This window comes from Callospermophilus lateralis, chromosome 11 (genome assembly GCF_048772815.1).
Source record: "Callospermophilus lateralis isolate mCalLat2 chromosome 11, mCalLat2.hap1, whole genome shotgun sequence".
NCBI classification, from domain to species: Eukaryota; Metazoa; Chordata; class Mammalia; order Rodentia; family Sciuridae; genus Callospermophilus; species Callospermophilus lateralis.
The window spans coordinates 23624634-23645906 of NC_135315.1; the positions used below are offsets into that span (position 1 = coordinate 23624634).

A 21273-nucleotide genomic window follows, 5' to 3' on the forward strand; every position below is an offset into this window, starting at 1 on the left:
GGGTTCGATCCTTGGCACCACATATAAACAAAGATGTTGTGTCCGCTGAAAACTAAAAAAAATTTTTTTTAAATAAAAATTTATTAAAATTCTCTCTCTCTCTCTCTCTCCCCCCCCCGCCCCCGTTAAAAAGAAAAAGATTAAATTGAGCCTGGTGGGGTGGTGCACACCTGTAATCCCAACAGCTCCAGAGGCTGAGGCAGGAGGATTGAGAGTTCAAAACCAGCCTCAGCAGAGGTGTGGTACTACAGCAACTCAGTGAGACCCTGTCTCTAAATAAAATACAAAATAGAGCTAGGGACATGGCTCAGTGGTCAAGTGCCCCTGAATTCAATCCCTGGCACCCCTCCAAAAAAAGGCTAAATTGAGGGGTACCCACCCCAGTGTGTGATGGGCTGGCTCTGAGGACGCAGAAGCAAGACAGACGTTCAGGGCAACTTAGGAAAACACCTAAAGGCTCCAGGGGGTGGAGGACCTGGACAACTTGTCCTGGTGAGTCTGTTACCTGCAGTGAGAGGTCCTGACCACCTTCCTGCAGACCATCTAAGCAGCTTCTGGAAGTGGGTTGGGGACACCTAAGTCTCCCAGAACAGGGGTTTCCCCTCTCATGAGAATTTTCTGAGTCATTAAAGGGGTAATGGTAGAGTGACTAGCAGTTGGTAGGAATGTGGGCTGTAAATAGTATCTGCTGCTGCCAATTATTACTGCTGAGTTCACCCCAGCCATGGCCACGGGCTTGGGAGCCTGACACTCTGAACAGATGGTTGAAGCAGGCACCTGCCAGGTGGTGCTCAGGAAGTGACTGAACTGGTCCTTTCGAGGGCCTCAGGCGCCCTCTTCAGGATTCTTGGAGGATTGCACCACCTCGTCTAAGACACACTTCCTGCTCTTCTTTCTCCTTCTTGCTCCTGCCCTAACTCTTCCTTTCTCTTCTACTCACACATTTTCATAGCCCAGCCTGCCTATCCACCTTTCATTCTCAGGACAGGCTTCTCTTATTAGGAATCAACAGGGCCCAGCATGCCCAGGGTTCTGGCACCATAGAGCTAATGGTTTGGACTTGGCCATATGAACCAACCCCTCTTTGAAGGTTTGGATGTATCTTTCAGCAACTCCAAGATTCTGAGCACTATGTGATGATATAATGAAACATGGGAAGCACCCTAGAACCCCCACTCCCAGGGCCAACCTCTTCCAGCCCCTGAAGCCACCAGTGAAATTGAGGTCAGACTTGAAGACCTTTCAGTCCTCAGCAGCTACTCAGGCACTGCAAGTCCCCCAACCCCACTGTCCTCACTACCTTCCATTTCCCCTAAACAGAGAGGATGGGTACCCTATACACCTCAGCACCCTGCCATTCAGCTAAAGGCTGCTCCACCCTGCACTGCTTCTTTCCACACCAGCCTCGAGGTTGCTCCCCACCTCCCCTCAGAGGGAATATGAATGCCCGGCCCCTCCACAGACTCAGTGCTCGCTTCCTTCTCTGGTTTATTATACACACACACACACACACACACACACACACACACACCTCCTTTTATTCAGAAGATGCAGAGAATTTGAGGGTTAATTGCAACTAATCTTGCAATTCCGATGTCCCTGTCAGCTGTTCAATAGTTAAATTAAAAATAGATCCATATCTGGAGCAGTTGCTGGGGTGGTGGAAGGTCCAAATTAAATGAGGTGAGGACTGTGATACCTCGTGCCTCTTCCTCCCTCTGCCCCCGATGATTGTGATACTGAAGACAGTAACTGACTCAGTGTCAGCAGAAACAAAAGCAAGTCAAGTAAGCATGAATACACAGGCAAGTCTTTACTGGGACTTCTGCTAGAGCCAGAGGGAGACACAGTGCTATGTGTCAGGCTGTTCTCATAAAGAACATCCACAGCAGGGCTCGGTGCTGCACACCTGTAATCCCAGCAGCTCAGAAGGCTGAGGCAGGAGGATCACGAGTTCAAAGCCAGCCTCAGCAATGGCAAGGAGCTAAGCAGCTCAGTGAGGCCCTAAATAAAATACAAAATAGAACTGGGGATGTGGTTCAGTGGTGGAATGCCCCTGAGTTCAATCCCTGGTACCCGCCCCAAAAGAGAACATCCACAGTCAGGGCTGGTGCTACATGACTGTAATCCCAGCAGCCCAGGAGGCTGAGACTGGAGGACTGCAAGTTCAAGGCCAGCCTCAGCAACTTAGCTGAGGCCCTAAGCAACTTAGTAAAACCCTATCTCCGGCGGGGGGTGTGACTCTGCAGTAGAGTGCTCGCCTCACATGCGCGAGACCCTGGGTTTAATCCTCAGCACCACATAAAAATAAGTAAGTGAAATAAAGGTATTGTGTCCAACTACAACTAAAAAATAAATATTAAAAAAAAGACACTGTCTCAAAATTTAAAATAAAATAAAAGGGCTAGGGATGTGGCTTGGTGTTAAGTGCCCCTGGGTTCAATCCCCAATGCCAAAAAAAAAAAAAAAAAAAAAAGGCAGCTGTGGGCTGTGGGATAGGCAGGGACCCAAGTGTCTTGATGTCACCACATATGGAGTAGGGTTTTGGTTGGTCAGGGCTCTTCATCACACCTCTTCATGTGAAGTGTGTCTCATTACCATCTTAAGTCTCCACTTCAGGGTGCAATTTTTTACTATGCTAATAAAGTAAAGGCTAACTGTAGGTGACTTTGGGGACTATTCTATACATGCATTTGCCCTTTCTCATCTGAGGAGACTCTCGAAGTCTTCTGACCACTTAACTTGAGAAGGCTGGGCTGACTTCCCCACATCCTGTTTCCAGGTGTGTTCTCTCTCCCATAGCCTTGAAGATAGATTCACTTTTCAACTCCTAGTTTTCGGTAATGTCTGTTGACCCCATAATATTGAGAGCTAGCTTGACTCTGGCATTCCCCCAGGAGGTTTACTCCCTCAAACCGAAGGGGTTCTGTTGGTCATAGGGGTCCCTGATGGTCTCACTGCCTCTGCTTTCAAGCTCTGTCCTTTGTCATCCGGGGAAGTGGGCCCTGGCTTGGTGCACTGGTATACTCCAAGCTGAGTCAATATTTATAGTGGGGGTGGGGGGCTGGGGTTGTGGCTCAGTGGTAGAGCGCTTGCCTTGCACATGCGAGGCCCTGTGTTTGATCTTCAGCACCACATAAAAATAAATAAATTAATTAAAGGTATTGTGTCCAACTACAGCTAAAAAGTAAATATGAAAAAAAAAGAGATTTATAGTCATTAAGCCCACATACCTCCATGTCCTCCAAGCAAAGACAGGAGGTCTCACTGTGTCCCAGGTCATCTGGACTAGGTCGACATGGACTTGAGATAGGGCCTCCTTCTCAGAGCACTGATTTGAGACCACCCACTCTGGTCTTCCCAGCACCCAGGAGGCAATCACTGCCCTTTACACCCACATCACCCTGTGCCATTCACACCTTGGCAGGAGCTCTGACACCAGTCCTGAGCCCCCCCTAGTGGCAATGGCCCACCAAACCCTGGCGGGATGAGGGTGGGTATTAAGAAAACAGTTCTTCTAAAAGGACTCTCCTTGGGGCTAGGGTTGTGGCTCAGTGGTAGAGCGCTCGCTTACCACATTCCAGGCCCTGGATTCGATCCTCAGCACCACATAAAAATAAATAAAGATATTGTGTCCAACTAATAAATAAATAAGTATTAAAAAAAGGAGAGGACTCTTCTTCCCCTGCTGGTCCCCAGCAAGGTGACGACAATCTTATCTTCCCACCCCGACCTGCAACGGTATGTTGACACCTGGGCAGCGGGGCTGGGAGAGGATGCAGATCTAGATGGGGCAAGGCACAGAGGGCTTGGTTCCTGGGCAGTGGAGCTTCTGGTCTCATGTCTCCACTGGAAAAAACAACTTTGGGATTTGATCTGTTTCAAACTTCAGGTCTTAAAATACATAGAAGTCAGACACGAGCTGCTGTCAGGTGCTGCGTTGCTCTGAGGGGATGGCCAGGATCCGTCGTGCACACTGTTTTTAAAAGATCCTGAATGTGCATAGGTTTTGGTTGGTTTGAAGATGCACTGAGATTATTTTTGATGAGTGTCGTCTGGACAAGTGTGTTCATTTTGACTTTTTTTTTTTTTTTTGGCATTATTGGGGATTTTTTTTATATTTATTTTTTAGTTGTAGGTGGACACAATACCTTCGTTTGATTTTTTATTTTTCTTTTTTGTATGTGATTCTGGGGATCAGAACCCAGGGTCTTGTGCACATGAGGCAAGCACTCTACCAACTGAGCCACAACACCAGCCCCATATTACTGGGGATTTAATTCAGGGATGCTACACCAACAAGCTCCTTTTTTTTTTTAATATTCATTTCTTTATTTTTGGTACTGGGGATTGAACTCAGGGGTGCTCTACCACTGAGCCACATCTCCTCTCCTTTTTATTTTTTCATTTTGAGACACCGTCTTGTTAAATTGCTGAGTTTGTCCTCAAGCTTGAGATCCTCCTGTCTCAGCCTCCTGAGTCGTTGGGATTGCACCTGGCTTCATCATAACTTTCATACCTTTAATAACTAATCTGGAAATGTGGAGTGGGGGCTCTCTCTGGCTGGGGGAGAGGGAGAAGAAAATGACAGTTCTTTTCACTCCCAGAGAAAGCATGACTTTGGGTGGGGAGACCCACCAAACCAGAGCAGGGACAGGGGGATGTGGCTGCGGTGGGGTGGGGCAGGGGTGAGGCAGGCTGAGGGGCTGAGAGAGAAGTAATGAAGTGTGGGGACCAGGTTGTTCACAGACGTTTTCCTTTAAGACCCCAAAGAAGCCCAATGATAGATGGAAGCATCTGAACAGAAAGGCAAGGGCTATGGACCCAGATCACTCGGCTGTGGAATAATGCCTGAGCCGACCTCGATGGTGGACCTTCAGCCTGCTGCTCACCCTCCCCTCCCTTCCTGAACTCTCATCGATCTTGGGGTTGGGGGGACACAGACCCTACAACAAATGCCCACACCAGGGGAACAAGGACCATACAGTTTTCTACCTGCTTGAAGATTTGGATTTTTTCCACCAGGACCTGGGCAGCAACGGAGGTATTTAAAGCAGCAAGGAAGAGCCACATTTTCTCTTTTGAAATCCCCATGAGAGCCAGCATTAGGATGGAAGTGACTGTAATAGTCCAGACAAGTGTCCGAAAGGACCCTGTCTGAGCCAGGTGCACAAAGAGAGACACCGGAGGTAGAAGAGACAGTGAGAGCTGCCATAACAGAGTTCCACCCGGTGGGTGGCGTAAAACAGCAGACATCTGTTCTGTCACAGCTGAGCCAGAGGTCCAAAGGCAGGTGTTAGCCTTGGTTCCTTCTCGAGAAGGCTCAGAGCAGGGCTCTCTCCCAGCGCCTGTCCACGCTGCCGCCTGAGTTCTGCTGGCTGCGGTGTCCTTGATGTTCCCTGGTTTGCAGATGCCTCACTCCAGCCTGTGCCCACCTGCCCACACGGCCCATGCCACATGACCTGAGTTTCCATGGTCCTCTTCCCTCTGTGTGTGTCTGTGTTCCCAACTTCCTCTCTTTTTAAAAGGACACCAGTCATTGCATGACAGCCCACCCTGATCCCAAATGACCTCATTGTAACTTTATATCTGCAAAGACCTAGTTTCCAAATGTGTCACATTCCCAGGAACTAGGGACCAGGAACATATCTTTTTTGAGGGGACACAATTCAACCACCTGCAGTGGCCTTCTCTGGTGCTTGGACACATGTTTTTCAATGAAAGATCACAGGCCAACATCTGGGACAGTCTTTATTGGAGCTTGGAATGTCATAGCAATTCACCTGACTCAGAGGCAAGAAAATGAGCAGTAACAGTGGTGGACACCCAGCAGGGGGGACATCCAGACTACATTAAGGACCCCTGCTTGCCTGCAAGCAGGACATAGTACGCACGGGCACATATACACACACACACACACACACTCCTACACAACTTTACACTCACACCTGCTCACTCCCTCCTCGTGGGCCTGAGGCCAGGCACCTCAGACTACCCACCTCCCCCAGCCCACCCACCTCTGGAGAGGACTCATTCACTTTGGGGCATCTGTGGAGCCGGAGCTGAGACTGAGGGGAACCACTTGAGGATCAGGGACCAAAGAGCTGGAAGCTGCAGGCGTTTTGCAGTTTGGGAGGAGAGGATGCAGGAGGGTAGGGATGGCCAGGGACCAGCCACAGGAAACTGGAGGAGACCCTGCTGGACTTTCTCCAGGGCAAGGGGAGAAGATGCTGGAGACAGGGCAGGTGGAAGGAAAAGCTGTCTCCTCTCCTTCACTTGAACCTTGCAGCTGGGGCCAGCGCCCTGGGCGCAGGAAGCCTGGGGGGCATCAAGGGGTCCCCTGTGTCCTAGGAAGGCACTGAAATGGGGAGCAGATCCTGGGAGCCTAGAGTCTCCTCCAAGCACTCCAAGGGGGACAAGGAAGGGGGTGACAGAGCGAGAAGGGTCGCACATGCCAGTTGTTGAGGCAACAAGACTGGGGAAGCATGGATTCTGCTTCTTACCCCAACAGTGGGGCCGGGCGTGTGCTGAGTTGCAGCCCTCTGGCCAGCAGAGGGAGAGGGCCAGAGCCAGGGCGTCCCCTTTGGTCTCAAGGGCAGTGAGGGGGAGCCCGGCCTCACCCATGTGTCCGTGGCAGAGAGTGGGGGCAGGAGAAGTGAGGACCAGGGCCTCCTGCCCCCAGAGCCAGGGCTACCATAGCACAGCCCCATCCAGGTTCCCATAGCCCGGCTCGGCGCGCAGCCTCCAGTACGTGTTGTTGGTCACCCACCACTCCTTGCCACTGCTGTCCGTCTGCCGCCTGCCGGGGGGAGAGGGCCATGGGTGTGAGCGGGGGCGGGGGGGGGGGACCAGCAGAACAAAGGCAGGGCCCTGAGGCACTGCATCCCAAGGTTGCCCTACCCCACCCTGAGTGGGAAGGGGCTATAGAGAGGGGCAGAGGTCAGCACGGCACCTGAAGAAGCGGGCCTGGTGGACAATGTTGTTCTCCTCCATCACTCTTCGCCTGTCTCGCTGGAGCTGCTCGATCCTTCTCTTCTGCGCCTCTGCGGCCTGGATGTTCCCCTCCTCCAGGTACCTGATGACCCAGATGGCCATAAGTGGAGCTGCCAGCCCAGGGACTCCCAAAGCCTAGGCCTCTGTCTCCTTCCCAGCTCTGAGCTCTGTCCCCCAAACAGACCCCATTTCCCTGAGGCAACTCTGAAGCACCAGCTCTGAACTTGCCAAGGCCCTAACAGCGGGGAGTGGGCCCGGGGCTCCAGGGACACCCTGACTGACACTGACCTCTGGTCAGGCCGGAGCCGCGTGTCCGTGGACGGCAGTGTCCGTTTCAGTTCGGCCGTCAGTTCGTTCAGCTCCAGGGCAAACTGAGTGAAGCCGAAGTTTCGCTCATGGTCTGGGGGCATTGAGTCTGGAGGGGAGGCAAGGGGCTGGGCAAGTGGACTGTGCCACAGGTGTCCCCACCCCTGCCCAGCCTTCCCTGACCATCTCACTTACTGGGTTTCCAGATGCACTGACCACCTGGGGGAGGACCCCGGTACAGCCCCTCGTGCCACTTTCCAAATAGTCGGTGGAGGACACGGCCACTCCTGCTGAGCACAGCACCCTGCACCTCGTGGACGTTGGAACTCCAGTACTTGGCCTGGGGTGGAGAAGATGGGGTCCTAAGGGGGTGTCTCTTACCTTACCCAGGGTAACCACAAAAGAAGAAGCTGCTGGGGGTGAACAGGAACGGTCAAGGTGACATGTCTACCTTGCAGAAAGTGATCTTGCAGTGGCAGGAGCTGTCCTGTGTGTTTCGGATGAGCACCTCCCCATAGTGCTCAATCCAGCGCTGGCCACTCAGGATGTTGTGAATGCAGGATGTCACCTTGTTCCATTCAAAGTGGTCTCCAAACCTGAGAGAGACAGGGCATGGGAGGGGAGTGGTGGCCCTGGGGAACAAGTGGCCAGAGGCAGGAGGTCACCTGTCTCTCTGGAGTAGGTCACCTGAGTCTGTGGAAGGAACCTCCAGGATCCTAGTGCCAGCTCTGCAGTGAGAGATGACTTATCTAAAAAGCAAAGTCACCTTCACAGAATGCTTTCAGTGAACTTGACTCCTTTACGAAGCTCCTCAGTGCCTAGTAATGCATATAAAAATACAGACAGGCTCCCTATCACTCTGAATAAGCCCCCTTCTTTCTGACTTCAGTACCCCACCTATAAATTGAGCTAGATGATGCCACATCCCCCTCCCTTTGTTTCTTATTTAGAGACAGGGTGTCACTAAGTTGCTTAGGGCCTTGCTAAGTTGCTGAGGCTGGCTTTGAACTCGCGATCCTCCTGCCTCAGCCTCCTGAGCCACTGGGATCACAGGCATGTGCCACAGCTCCAAATGTGCTTTGTGACCCATCGATCTGGACATCCCTTTAGGTTCCTCTGTGTGTGTGCATGCACTTACTGGCTTGAAGTCTCAATGCATTTCTCACTATATCAAGGTCAAAAATTGTGAAAGATACTGAGTCAGAGGACTCCATGGGCCCTCCCAGCCTTACTGTCCTAAGGCTTCTCCCTCCCCTTCCTTCCTTTATGGCAGCTGCTGCACATAGAAGGGTCAAACCTGCACACACTGCCACCTGCAGCAGCAGCAGCTTCAAGACAGACCGTCCTTCCTGTCCTGAATGCCCGTCCCATTCCCATCTCCAGCCCAGAGGATACCAGCTGCTGAGAGTCACAGTACTCACCTGGGCAGGCTGACATTGACTGTCCCCACAGGCACAATCTCCAGGGATTTGCCCCAGAACTTGTTCTTCCACTTCATGTCTACAGTTGGATTGGGGGAAGGAGAAGGGACAGCAGAAATAAGGCCAGAGAGTGTCCCAGACCCTCCCTGGCTGCCCTTTCCCCAGGTTCACCTGCACTGCCCCCTCACCTTGCCAGAAGACGAAGTTCTCTGACTCTGCGTGGCATGCCGAGATTGGGGGGTGGTGGGAGACCTGGGAGAGCAAATAAGTTCCCTTGAGGCTGTCCCTGAGGAGGTTGGGGTCTGCTCCTGACATCAGGGTCCCTCAATGTCCCTTACCCCCACCCCACTTCCCTGTGAACTAGAAGATCAGTTAGTTCCAGGTCTCTTCATTCCCGTCATCCTTGCTATCACCAAATCCACATCTTTTTCTCCCCACGGAACCTGTCTGCTTTCCCTCCTCACCCACTCACTCCCCTTGGGAGCTCTCCTGGCACCCTCTCTATGGTGCCCTGGAGAAACCCGGCTCAGGCGGAAACATTCCCCCAACCATGCCCAGCGGAACCTCCACCCCTATCGGAAACAGCCCCCCGGAGGACCCTCTGCCCTCATCTTCCCCTCCCATGGACGCTAATCAGACCCTGCCCTTCCACCCCACTCCTTTGGACACACCTGGCCTTGTCCTCACTTGGGATAGCTCCACATCTGGGACCTTAAGCTCTAACATCCCACAGCCACCCTCCTCATCTCTCTACCCAGTCCTGTCACCCATGGCTCCGGCCAAGACTTTCCTGTCCCCAAGGGCTCTGCTCTGTCAACCCTATACTGCTTCCCTTCCTCCCACCCATCCCTGCATCTTCTCACCTACTGCCCTCAACGGCCTGCTTCCAGCACTCACCAGAAATGCCAGCAGCACAGTGTCCTCTGACCTCACCCCCAACACAACCCTCAGTGGGAAGCTGAGAATCGACGCGGTTCTACCTCTGGCCCCGCATCCCCCAGCAATCCCACAAGGGCCCAGGCTCAAGTCAGCCCCTTTGGACACTTACACCCCCACAGCCAGGAAGAACAGAGCTGAAGAAGACAACTCCTCAAGCCCAGGGCTGCCCGCCAGCCCCTCCCAGGCCCTTCTCCCTGGGACCTGCCCCACACCCCTCCCGCTCCCTCTTCCACACCTTCTGTCTTTCCCTCTATTTTTCTTCTTCTCTCTGAATAGAAAGAATCTACTGTTTCTTCTATCTTAAAAAATAGTAAGCCTTCTCTTCCTAGACCGGCACATTTCTGCTCCTACCTGTATAAAACATTTCTGGGAAGATGTAAGTGGCAGATGTCCCCTTCGTGGGTTAGGAACACTTGTTTCCTATTGTATTGTGTAAAATGTTCACCACCTTCTTCTTCTTCTTTTTTTTTTTTTTTTTTTTCAGTACAGGGATTGAACCACTGAGCTATATCTCCACCCCTTTTTATTTTGAGACAGAGTCTCACCAAGTTGCTTAGGGCCTCGCTAAGTTGCTTGAGGCTGGCTTTGAACTTGTGATTCTCCTGCCTCAGCCTCCCAAGCCACTGGGATTATAGGCATGCACCATGGTGCCTGATACTGTCTTTTTAAAAACCCTTAAGATCTAAACAAACAAGCAAATTGCCTCAACCCTTCATCTTCCCTCTAGTGGTCTTGCTTTCTCTCCTCTTTCCCTCATGGTGGCATTTTTTGGAAATAGCCCATATTTTTCTCGACTTTTTAAAAAAAATATTTATTTGTTTTTAGTTGTAGTTGGACACAGTGTCTTTACTTTATTTATTTATTTTGTGTGGTGCTGAGGATCGAACCCAGGGCCTTGCAGGTGCTAGGTGAGCGCTCTACCACTGAGCCACAACTCCAGCCCCTCTCTACTTTTTTTCAAACCTTCACTTTACAGCCTCTGTAATCCATTCACTGCCCCATCCTTTCTCTAAAACCTCCTTTATTCAGAAAGCTACTGATTTCCCCCAGGTCCCATGGACCACCCACCCTCCTGCCCAAACACACCATGGAGAGCCTGGGTCTTCTCCCACCCTCTAAGCTGGTGACTCCCCAGTCTGCTAGCTCTGCTCAGCACTCTCTGAAGAGCTTCAGGCCCACTGACCAGTTCTATTGGACATCTCTCTATGGAAGTCCACTGAATGACGATGATGAGACTACCTCAGCCCTCTCCCTCATTGGCCACATCCTAATCCCCTACACATAAGAATATCTTGCTGACCACTGAGTCCTGTCAAGAGCAGCACATAAATAGTTTTTGAATTTAATATGCCATAGCCCAAGTGCAGGCTGTCATCAGCTCTTATGAAGATGACTTTAATGGCCTCCTAATGGCCTCCACCAACCAGCGTAGATCACCGAGTGTTTTTTACACCAAGCAGCTCTGAGAAGTCACTTTACTGTTTATATCCTCCACGACTCCCACTGTCTTCAGGATTTAGAAACAAATGAAAAGCCAAACCTCTCCTTACCTTCACCAACAGGGCTCAACAGGATCTGGCCTGTCTCTAACCTTCCAGCCCTATCTCTAACCTTCCTGAGGGGTGCCACCTATTCCTTCACACTGACTGGAACGTCCAGTCTCCCACAACCCCCACCCATACCCCACAGGTACCCATCCTTCAAGATCAAGTTCAAGATCACCCCTGAGGTGTGCCTTCCCAAGTCTGCAGGATGCCCCTCTACACCTGTTTCAGGTCCACTTCCCACTTGGAGTTGACAGCTCCCTAGCACAGAATCCTCCACCTGCCCGGCACAGGGACCCTGCCCCATGCTCCTCTCCATGTCCTGGCCCCACTGGCCCCAGCTTCTGGACCCTGAAGTACGGTCCTCCCCTGCCCAGGTCCTGGAGGCTGGCCCCCTCACTCTGGGCCCTCACCTGCTCGCTGATGAAGCGGAAGCCCCGGTCAGGCCGTTCACATTCGTAGGTCTCGCCCAGTACAGGGTTGAAGGGCTTGCAGCCTGCTCGGTGGTACGTGGAAGAGTAGGCAGAGACGGCGAAGGCCGCAATGTATACCTGCAGGAAAGCAGAGGCAGTGTCACCATGGTTGGTGACTTAGAGGAGGGCCCAGGGAAGGGACACCCCTCTCTGCAAGCAAAGTCTGGGGTCTTGAGATGGAACTTCAGCAGCAAGGATGAGCCCATCTGGGATTTCTGGGGGACATGGTCTCCAGGGAGGAAGAGGTGGCCCTGGGGCAGGTACCATGCGCTCGCAGGGGTCAGCCATGTGGCTGGCCTGATCCAGGAGGCTGCTGTACTCCAGCTCCTCGCAGAGCCGCTGCAGCGTGTTGAGCGGCTCATTTAGCTGCACGGGCATCGACACCTTGGACAGGTCTTTGCCGATGTTGTTGCGCAGGATGTTCCACAGGCTCACGTCAGCCCCCGGCCCGCTGGCGGCTGGCAGGCAGCGGCGGCGAGGGGGCCCTGCAGCTCTCGCTGGAACACACCCTCCTGGGGCCCATCCCAGCCAAGTCACTCTCCCTCTAGATACTGGCATCCCAGACGCACAGGCCCACAGGCCAGTCCACCAGTCCACACAGGATGCCTCCCAACCCTGGGGGGAGTTCCTGGGTTGTAGATCTGCTCAGTTCCCAGGCCCGGGTCTCCACCCACTGTGGGCTGGGTGACTGGTGACAAGCTTCCAGGGGTTCAAGCAGGGAGCAGGGCTTCAAACCACCCAGGGGGACAATTCCACTGCCAGACACTGTGCCCCAGAAACCATGGCCAAGTTATACTCACACACATACACACACACCCTTTTATAAACACAGAAGCAAATGCCCAGACACAGACTATTCTGTCCCTTTTATAGGAGACGAAATAGACTCCAAGAAGCAAAATAACAGGTCCAAAAGTACTCTAATAAAAAGTGGCAAAGTGGGCCAGGCAGGGTGGCACACAACTGTAATCCCAGTGACTTGGGAGACTGAAGCAGGACGACTGCAAGTTCAGACACTAAGCAACTAGCGAGACCCTGTCCTTAAAATACAGGGATGTGGCTCAGTGGTTAAGTGTCCCTGAGTTCAATCCCTGGTGCCAAAAAAAAAAAAAAAGTGGCAAAGTGGGACCTTCTGCTCTCTGCCAGGCCTGTTTGTAGGCCTTCCCAGCCCATAGGAACAGAGGCCAGCACCAAGTCTGAGCCTGGCTCTCCACCCTGAGCTGCTTCTGGAATATTTTCCAGCTTGTGGCTTAGACTTTCTCAGCTCAGGGGTCATGCTGGGGTCAGCACCCAAAGCCATTAGCCCACCCATCACCACAAGGGACTCTCCATGAGTCCTAGAGCCACAGCAAATGCAATTCCTCTACCCACCATACCCCACATCCACATGCCCGCCTGGCACCTCTCTGATAGCGCTCAGCTCCCCTGAGGTCCAGCACCTCTTCGGACAGGCTGGTGGTAATCTCGCTAGTGCATGATTCTTCCTCTTCCTCAGAGCCCTGGGCCAGAAGAGATGACAGGCTGGGCAGACTGTGTCTCTCCGGGCAGCTGGGCAGTGCCCAGGGCCTGGCAAGAATCTGCCCAGCTAGCACTCTGATGGGAAGAGGAAGAGAAGGTATTGGGGGATGAGAGCTCTGAACCCTAAGACATTGCCCCAGGAGGACTGGCATTGTGGAGTGTGCCCAGCTGCCTTGGAGGGACAGTGCCTAGCCCTACCACTGGTGAGGGTAGGAGAACTAAGGAACCTGGCAGAAGAGAAGGAAATCTGGACTATAAGGAGATGGAGTCAAGGGGGTGCTGAAGCTGAAATGAGGTCACAGGGAGATGACTAGGGTGGGAATGTCAGAGGACCCAAGGGGATAAAACATGCCAAACTGGGTCTCCAGCAGAGATTTCTGAGCAAAACCATACAAAGTCCCAATAGATGTGGATGTGTTCCCAGAGATAGCAGCCAAGGTGGTGAGAAAGGATTCAGGAATCTAGATCCTAGTCCCTCTGGACTCACCTGTACCTTCCCAATTTCCCTTCCTCCTCACTGCTGGCCTTCCTCCTCCCTCACCTCGTTCTCTGAAGAACTGGCGGAAAGGAGAACTTCACAGGCATCGAAGAACTCCGTGTGGGAATCAGCAAGGGACAGGATGCTACTCTGGGACAGTTGGGGGGTCAGCTCTCGCCCCTTCATGTACAGAGCTTCTTGCTGTGGGAGCCAAGGGAGGGTCAGGTCATGGTGGAAAGCCAGGCAAGACTCACTTTTGCTCAACACTCCCTTGAGAGGGAAGCACTATGGGGACATCCACTGATTCTGTCATCTGCAGAGCAGGAGAGGCAGGGGGAAATGTGCAGGATGCGAGGGTGTAGAGGACCGACCCCAATCTTGGGGGAGGTGATCCGGTTCCATGGTAACTGCATGCACTTCCTGGCCACCAACTCTGAGCTCTGCTGCAAATCGTTTTCTTGAATCAACCCATTCAATACTGACACCCATCCTGTGCAAAGGTGCATTTTTCACCTCTACTTTGTAGATTAGGATAGTGAGGCTCAGGCCACAAAGCTGGCACGCAGCGGAGCCGAATTCAGACCCACAGAGTCCAGTCCCAGAGTCTATTCAGCCTGGCCATAACTGTGGGAGCCTGGGCCCACCAATTTGATTGTTTGGGTCTCAGTTTTGTCATATGGTAGGTGAGAGCCACCACCTTATGAACTCTGAATTCAAAGCAAAGGATACTACATCTGTAAGGATGGGTCAAGGGTGGCCGTGTCCATATTGCGTGAAAAACATTGGAGCCAGGACTTCTGGACTTTGTTTTCAGGCTAAAACTCAACCTTGCCCAACACCCTGGCCTTCGCTCCTATAGTGAAGAAGGTGCAGGGGAGATGGCCTGAAGCCTGCTCTGGCTCCTCACCTCCTCGGGGTTGAGGGAACTGAAGGAATCCGCAGTGGTGTCTGAGGAGATGGACAGTGAGTGGAGGCGCCTCTGCCCAGCTGGGGCCTCAGAGACCTGAGGAGGAGGGTGAGGGGACAGGGTGAGGGAGGAGAAAGTCTTCCCAGCCCTGCCACCCTCCTCTCTGCAGAGATGGCCTCTGCCAAACCCCCAGACCCAGCGCAGACCTGCTGTTGGACTGGAAGCCTGAAGTCCTCAGCCTCAAGCCCTGTCCCTGACCAGCTCCCTGTCCCCAAGGCTCACCCCCATCCTTGACAGCTCTGAACCCTGGTGCAGGTCCCTCAATCGGTCCCGTTCAGTGGTGAGGGCAGCCAGAACACTGCTGAGGGAAGTGTGCACTGTCGGGGGCAGGGCAGGCCATCAGACTCCTCGCCCTCTACCTCCTGCTCCTCACCACCCCCTAGATTGCACTCACCCTTCTGGGCCAGGGCCCAGAAACTGCGCTGCAGGTGGGCATAGTCTTGGGGTGGCAGCCCACGGGAGCCAGAGGAGTCCCGAGACTCCAGGTAGCGAGACAGGTTGGGAACAGAGCCATGGAGACGACCAACCTGCAGGTGAAAGAGAGGGAGTAGATGGACAGCTTCCTCCCAGGGATCCCGCCCCAGCAATTGGGGCCCTCACGCCACCTCACCCGTCCAATAGTGTCATCCTTGGCAAAGCTTTGTGTGCACCACATGCGGCTGGTCCGTTTTCCTTTCTTGGGTCTCTCAGTTGTCACTGAGGCCTAGCAAGTTGAGGAGGGAGAAGTTTCACTCACAGGGTGGGGAAGGGGGGCAGCCCGGGGAGAGGCAGATACCACAAAAGAGGGCACAGATCATGCTAGGCACCCAGGTACCATCCCCAGGGAAGTGACATCTCAGAGGAAGAAGCGAGGGCCGGGGAAACTCCAGCAATGTAGAGGAAGAGAGCCCCGCCCCAGGGAGGTGATGGGGGTGAAGCCCTGTCTCCTCCCCGATCCTTACCTGGTGCGTGGGAATCACAGGGGCAGAGGGGATCCGGTGCAGGGACTCCAGGCTCTGGAGGAGTCTGTGTAACTCCTGGAGCTTCCCCTGACACTCAGAGAGTGCTGATGGAGAATAAAGGAGGACATTGCTCCAATGCCAGCCAGACCCCCCATCTGTCCCTCAGCTTCCTTTCTCCTCCAAAAATGTCACTAGCCACCACGGAGACCCTGACACCGCTCCTCTCCCCTGCTCAAGATCCCAAAGCTCCATGGTGTGGCCTCCCTAGTTTTTACCCTGTCTGCAGACAACCCCTCAGCTCCTCTAGCCACACATAGGCCCTATGCCTTACCACTTTCCTCACTCGGTGCACACTTCCCTCTCCAGGCCAACACCATACCTCCCTACCGCGGGAATCCAATTCTGGAGGACATCCCTGCCCTGGCACTACAGCTCAGGATTCTTCCCTGCACGGGTGTTCACTGTCCTCCTTGTCAGGAGTCCTGGTCATGAATCCATGTCTGTCTCTGGGCCTAGGACACAAGCCCCGCCATTCTTTGTAAGATTGGGGCTCTTCCAAGTAGGTTCCAGGAGACTCGACCACCTTGGAGGCAGAGGCCATCTCCCCCATCAGACTGGGGCTCCCTGGGGCAGGGATGGAGATACCATTTTCCCCTCCTTCTGATACCACCTAGACCCAAAAGCATGGGTCACACCCACAGAAGCATTTGAGAGGGATCCCTCACCATGAGAGCAGCGGTCTAGCCCGTCACTATCCCTCAGCCAGGAAGACACCTTCTCCCGAGGTCCAACTCCAGGTAGAGCTGAAGTGCTACCTGCTGTCAGAAGCTGGGTGCCAGGAGCCTGTGGGGGTGAACCAAGGGTCAGGAAGGATGGTGCCCACCTTTGTGGGTCTCACAGTTCCCCGGAGCCACCATCCCTGAATCGTCACATCCACTCTGCGGCCCATCATACCTTCCGATGAGTGGTGCTGGGCAAGTCCAGGCGCTGGGCCTGGCGGTGGGCACGCAGCTGGGCCACCCAGCTTTGGAACAAGTCCTGGGATTTGATCTGCAGACATGATGGAGAAGGGAGAGTATATTTGAAGGGAGGGCAATTTGCCAGGAGCTATAAGGACTCTGGTCATAGGCAAATAGAGTCTGTCCCTATAGTGCCCCATTAGTGCAAAGCCCCCTTGCAAGCAGGTGAAGCACAGTCCCCTGTCTGAGCTCTTAGCCCCGGACCTGTTCACATAACAACCAATAGGGGTGGTCTGCTGTTTGATACAAAGGCAACTTTCTTCTTGTCAAAATCAGGAAAAGACCTTGAGCTCCACAGACTCTCAGCCCCTATGCCTTCGTGCCCAGCACCTCTGCTAGGCAGAAGGCCATAATATTCCCTGGTTCCCAGGATGTTACCTTGAGATGGTAGATGTTGTCCTCAGTGTCAAGGTCAATGCGCTGGGCCTTTTTGTTGATGGACATGACTGATAGCCGGACATCAATGGAGCCATGGAGCTTCCCCTTGGTGATCTCGAGTAGAAGGTTGGTGAGAGGACTGGTTTTAGTGTCTCTGGGCCACAAAGCCACCATCTCCCTAATACCACTCTAGGCTCAAGGGTCAGGCAGTAATTCACCCCCAGGTCCAGGGCATACTATCAGAGGGGCTTGCCAATCATGTTCTATGTACAGAACCCTCCAGTATGTCCAGCCTCACTCTGAGTTAGGAAGCCACAGAGCAAGGACAAATATTCTCACCCTGGGAATCTGTCTGGAGGAAGGTGGACCCCTCCCCACAGAGAACCTGGGAGTGCAGCCTTCAGTTCCTTGTTGCCAGTATGAGAAAGGTGAAGGGGGAACGCTCTCATTTCTTGGGTAGTTTTTACCAAGGCCTCATGCAGAGGTCTCATGTGCACTATGCCCTTACCATGAGGGCAGCTCTACCTGGAGGCGAGCATGCTCCCCATCTTAGTGAGGAGGAGGCTGAGGCTCAGAGAAGTACAGTTGTCCCTAAGGTATCTTTGAGAGAATGGTTCTAGAACCCCCATGATATAAAAATCTGTGGATGCTCAAGCTCCTTATATAAAATGGCCTAGTATTTGCATGTAACCTATGCACATTCTCCTGTGGGCTTTATTATTTGTGTGTGTGTGTGTGTGTGTGTGTGTGTGTGTGTGGTGCTGGGGATGGAGCTGGGCAAGTGCTCTCCTACTGAGCTACACACCAGCCCTGCTCCCATGCACTTTAAATCATTTTCAGATTATCGATAATAATTAATACAGAGTCAATGCTGTGTAAATAGTTGTATTGGTGTTTAGGTAGTAGTGACAGGAAAACAAACCTGTACGTTTTCAGTATGGATATAATTTTTAAAATACATACATTTTGTGGGAAGGGAGGGAGGAAGTGCTGGGGGTGATATTGGCCAAATTATATTGTAATATCACGTGCATGTATGAATATGTAATTACAAACCCCATCAATATGTACTAATATCATACACCAATAAAAAAAATGTGGAAAGAGAAAAAAAAAAGAACATGTATTTTGATCTGCAGTTGGTTGAATCAGAGAATGCGGAACTAAGGATCCAGAGGGCTGATTGTAACTGGCCAGAGGCTGCTCACTCAGCCAATGGTGTACCTGGGACTTGGACCCTGCTCTGAGTTATTCCAGATACCCACTGCCTGCTCAGGGCATCCTGGGGCAGATTCCTCCCAGAACCCAAGCTAGGGCCCTGACTCACATCTTGCCGGGTGGTCGCATAGTGGAGGATCCCATCCTCGAGCACAAAATACCTCTGTGAAGTCGCCCAGGAGAAGTAAGACCGCGTGGCCCAGAGGACAGAGAACAGAGAAGAGCAAACACACATAGGCTTTTCTCCTCCATGTGCAAAAGCCTGCGTAGCCAGGCAGCCTCCCCATGCCCTGCACAGCCTACCTTGTGCCAGCCTTTCAGAGGCCACTTTCTCTTCTTGAGCAGGTGACCTTCCTGCCTTTCAGGCTTGACACCTTCTGCTCCCAGCCTGCCCCGAGGCTCCTCCACTACCTCCCACAGCTCAGAGGCCTGCAGTCCAGGGCAGAGGGAGGGAGCTACTGAGCTCACTGCATTGCCTCTGCCCCTCGGGCCCAAGGTAGGCCCACCCATTGCTGCTGCCCCTCAGACCTGCTGCGTGCTGCTAGGCTTCGAGGACTGAGTGCTCTCGGCCAGTGAGGGGGTGTCCCTCTCTTGGAAGTCCATGGAGGAGGGAGAGGCCACTCCCTGCTGAGGATGTAGAGCAGGTCAAAGGGGAAAGATGTCACCTGAACCTGAGGGGGCCCTTGAAACAAGAGAGACCCCATTAGTGCTGCCCTTGCTATCACCTACCCACCTCTGATCCCTCCTGTGCCCTCTGGGAATAAGGGCTCACCTGCCATGCTTCTCCCCCACACCCTGCATCTGTTCCTATGCCACCCTGGGCGGGTCCCCTGCCTACACCCTCTGGTTATGGCTGCTGCTTAGAGAGGTGAACCAGCACACTGCAGACAGGTTGGTGCTGGGAGAAAACCATAAGAAGTGTGCCCAATCCCAGCTTGGGCACACATCCTGGGGCTCCTGGAAACACTAGGTGCTTTCTTGGCAGGATTCCCTGCAGGATGGGAATCAGAGGTAAAGCAGGGAAGTGAAGGAAGAGGCTCTAAGAAGAGACAGAGGGACTCAGATACTGGACAGGCAAGAGTTCAATCCAGCTGTCTCTTTCTCTAGAAACCCTCCACCCCCAGCGCAATGGTATGGAGACTCCTTTGCCACTACCACCCTGCAGAGCACCCATCAAACCCCGATTGGTCTCCATACCCGCAAGTTCTTGGACTCCTGTTTTCTTCTTGGGGAAACTGAGGCCTGAGATAGCCCCTATTTTCCCTTGTGCCTCCTCCCACAAAACATGCCTGTAGGATTCCCACCTCAGTCCCCTCCAAAGCTTCACTATCCTCTTACTATGGCTCCTGAGAAGTACCGCCCACCCAGAGAGAGCAGGACACTGGGCTGATGGAGACACTGTGGGCAGCAGAAGAGGTGGCCAAGAACATGCCAAGGTCCGCCCAGGTCCCGCAGCAGTGCCCACAGGCGCCCTTGGCACGGGCCCTGGTCATCCTGGCTCCTCCAGGAGATCAATAATGCATGAGGCTGTGTGAGTATGTGTGTGTGTGTGTGTGTGTGTCTGTGTGTATGGGGGAGGGGACTGAAGGGGCGAGGATGTCCTAAGGCTGGGGAAGCAGCTCGGACCTTCTTGTGGAGCTAGTAAGCACCTGAGGAGCTGAGGCCCAGAGGGGACAGGGACGTGGCAGGGTAAGAGTGGCCAGAAGATCGCCGCTAAGGGCCCAGGGTGCAGGATGCTGAACGGAAGGGAAACTCCTGCATTCTGCCATTGAAAGTTCCCAAACTCTTCCAGTGTTTGGGTATCTCTGTGCCCTTGTCCTGGCCTCTGGAATCCTGACCCCTCACAGCTTGCCCGCAGAGGGGGAGGCTCTACCATTAGGAAGGAGGGGGTCGAGGGGAGCCAGGCAGGTACCCCCTTGCCACCTCCATTCCCAGCCCTGGATCCAGAGGAGCAGACCCACCAGCTCCAGGTGGGTGGTAGCCCTCCTTGGGAGTGTCAGCTTGTGTCGCGCAGCCCCCTTACCCCAGGGTCCATGGACGCCAGTGCTCCTTGGCCCGCGCACCGCTCTGCCTCTGAGTCACTGTCTCCGAGTCACCGGCTCCCTCCTCACAGAGCTGAGCAGTGGCAGCAGCTGCTGCAGGAACCAGGAAGGAAGGAGACGTCGGAGCCTCCCCTCTAGCCGGATCTCCCCACCTTCCCCTCCCCCCTGTCGCCTCCTCCCGCCAAGCTCCGGGCGGCCGCTCAGCTCTGCCCCCCTGCTCCCCGGAGGACTCAGGACTGAGTGGACCAATGTGGTTTGGGAATGGGGGCATAGTCCCCACTAGGCACGGTTCCAGACAGATTAGAGGACTGGGGAACTGCTGGCCTCAAGCCAGAGTGGTAAAGGATTTGTTCAGACTAGTGTGGCCTTGACCCAAGGGAGCGCCCAAGGCCATTTCCTTATTAACCCTGGCCTCTCATTTTACATCTGAAAATAGATTGCAAAATTTGGAGCTAGGTAAGGTATCAGGTTGACAGGGAAGGGACAAATGCCCCCCTCCCGCCCCCGACACAATAGATAGTGCCAGGAGCATAGTCAGCAGCGCAGTCAGGGAGAGAGAGGACAGTCCATGACCCCACACTGAAGCTGCTCTCGGGGAGCAAAGCCCCACCATGTCTCTCCAAGAAGGTTCAGAAGTGCCCCTGAAGTGAGACAAAACCCCAGAGCACAGTGTCTCTGGGCCAAGAGCAGGTCTGGGGCAATAACCCACCAGATACTGAAAAGGGAAGGCAATTTAGACACCCTCACCTGCCTTTCTGAGCACCTCTACCCTTCTGCTAGAGGAATAAGTCCAATTGCTCAAATCTAATTAAAAATTGGCTCTTGAGAAAGATCTAAAATTCATTCAAAAGGATTGACAGATTGACAACTTTAAGTGCAATGAAGCAGCTTTTTGGAAAGAAGTGGGTTTTTAATGGTGGCGACTCAGGCAGGTGAAGATAGAATGTGAAGTTCTTTTACAGCCCCAGAAATCATGTGGGTTACTTATCTACCTCACCTTGTCCCCCTGTGGGCTTGGTCACACTTCAGAGTCATG

General features: G+C 53.3%; 1 protein-coding gene across 1 annotated transcript; it reads right to left on the reverse strand.

Annotated features, from left to right (window-relative positions):
* Positions 1–5749: 5749 nt before the first annotated feature.
* Positions 5750–20364, reverse strand: Osbpl7 (oxysterol binding protein like 7). The gene is made up of 23 exons (XM_076869694.2): positions 20219–20364; positions 18724–18877; positions 18499–18624; positions 18305–18358; positions 16978–17091; positions 16535–16630; positions 16306–16423; positions 15581–15684; positions 15250–15342; positions 15034–15166; positions 14862–14956; positions 14580–14675; positions 13736–13873; positions 13079–13175; positions 11941–12188; positions 11617–11754; positions 8909–8972; positions 8721–8799; positions 7751–7895; positions 7495–7639; positions 7282–7408; positions 6953–7075; positions 5750–6799 (listed from the first exon to the last, which is right to left on the reverse strand). The coding sequence occupies exons 2-23, from the start codon at positions 18796–18798 to the stop codon at positions 6691–6693; spliced, it is 2517 nt and encodes an 838-aa protein (XP_076725809.1). The 5' UTR covers positions 18799–18877; positions 20219–20364; the 3' UTR covers positions 5750–6690.
* Positions 20365–21273: the final 909 nt, after the last annotated feature.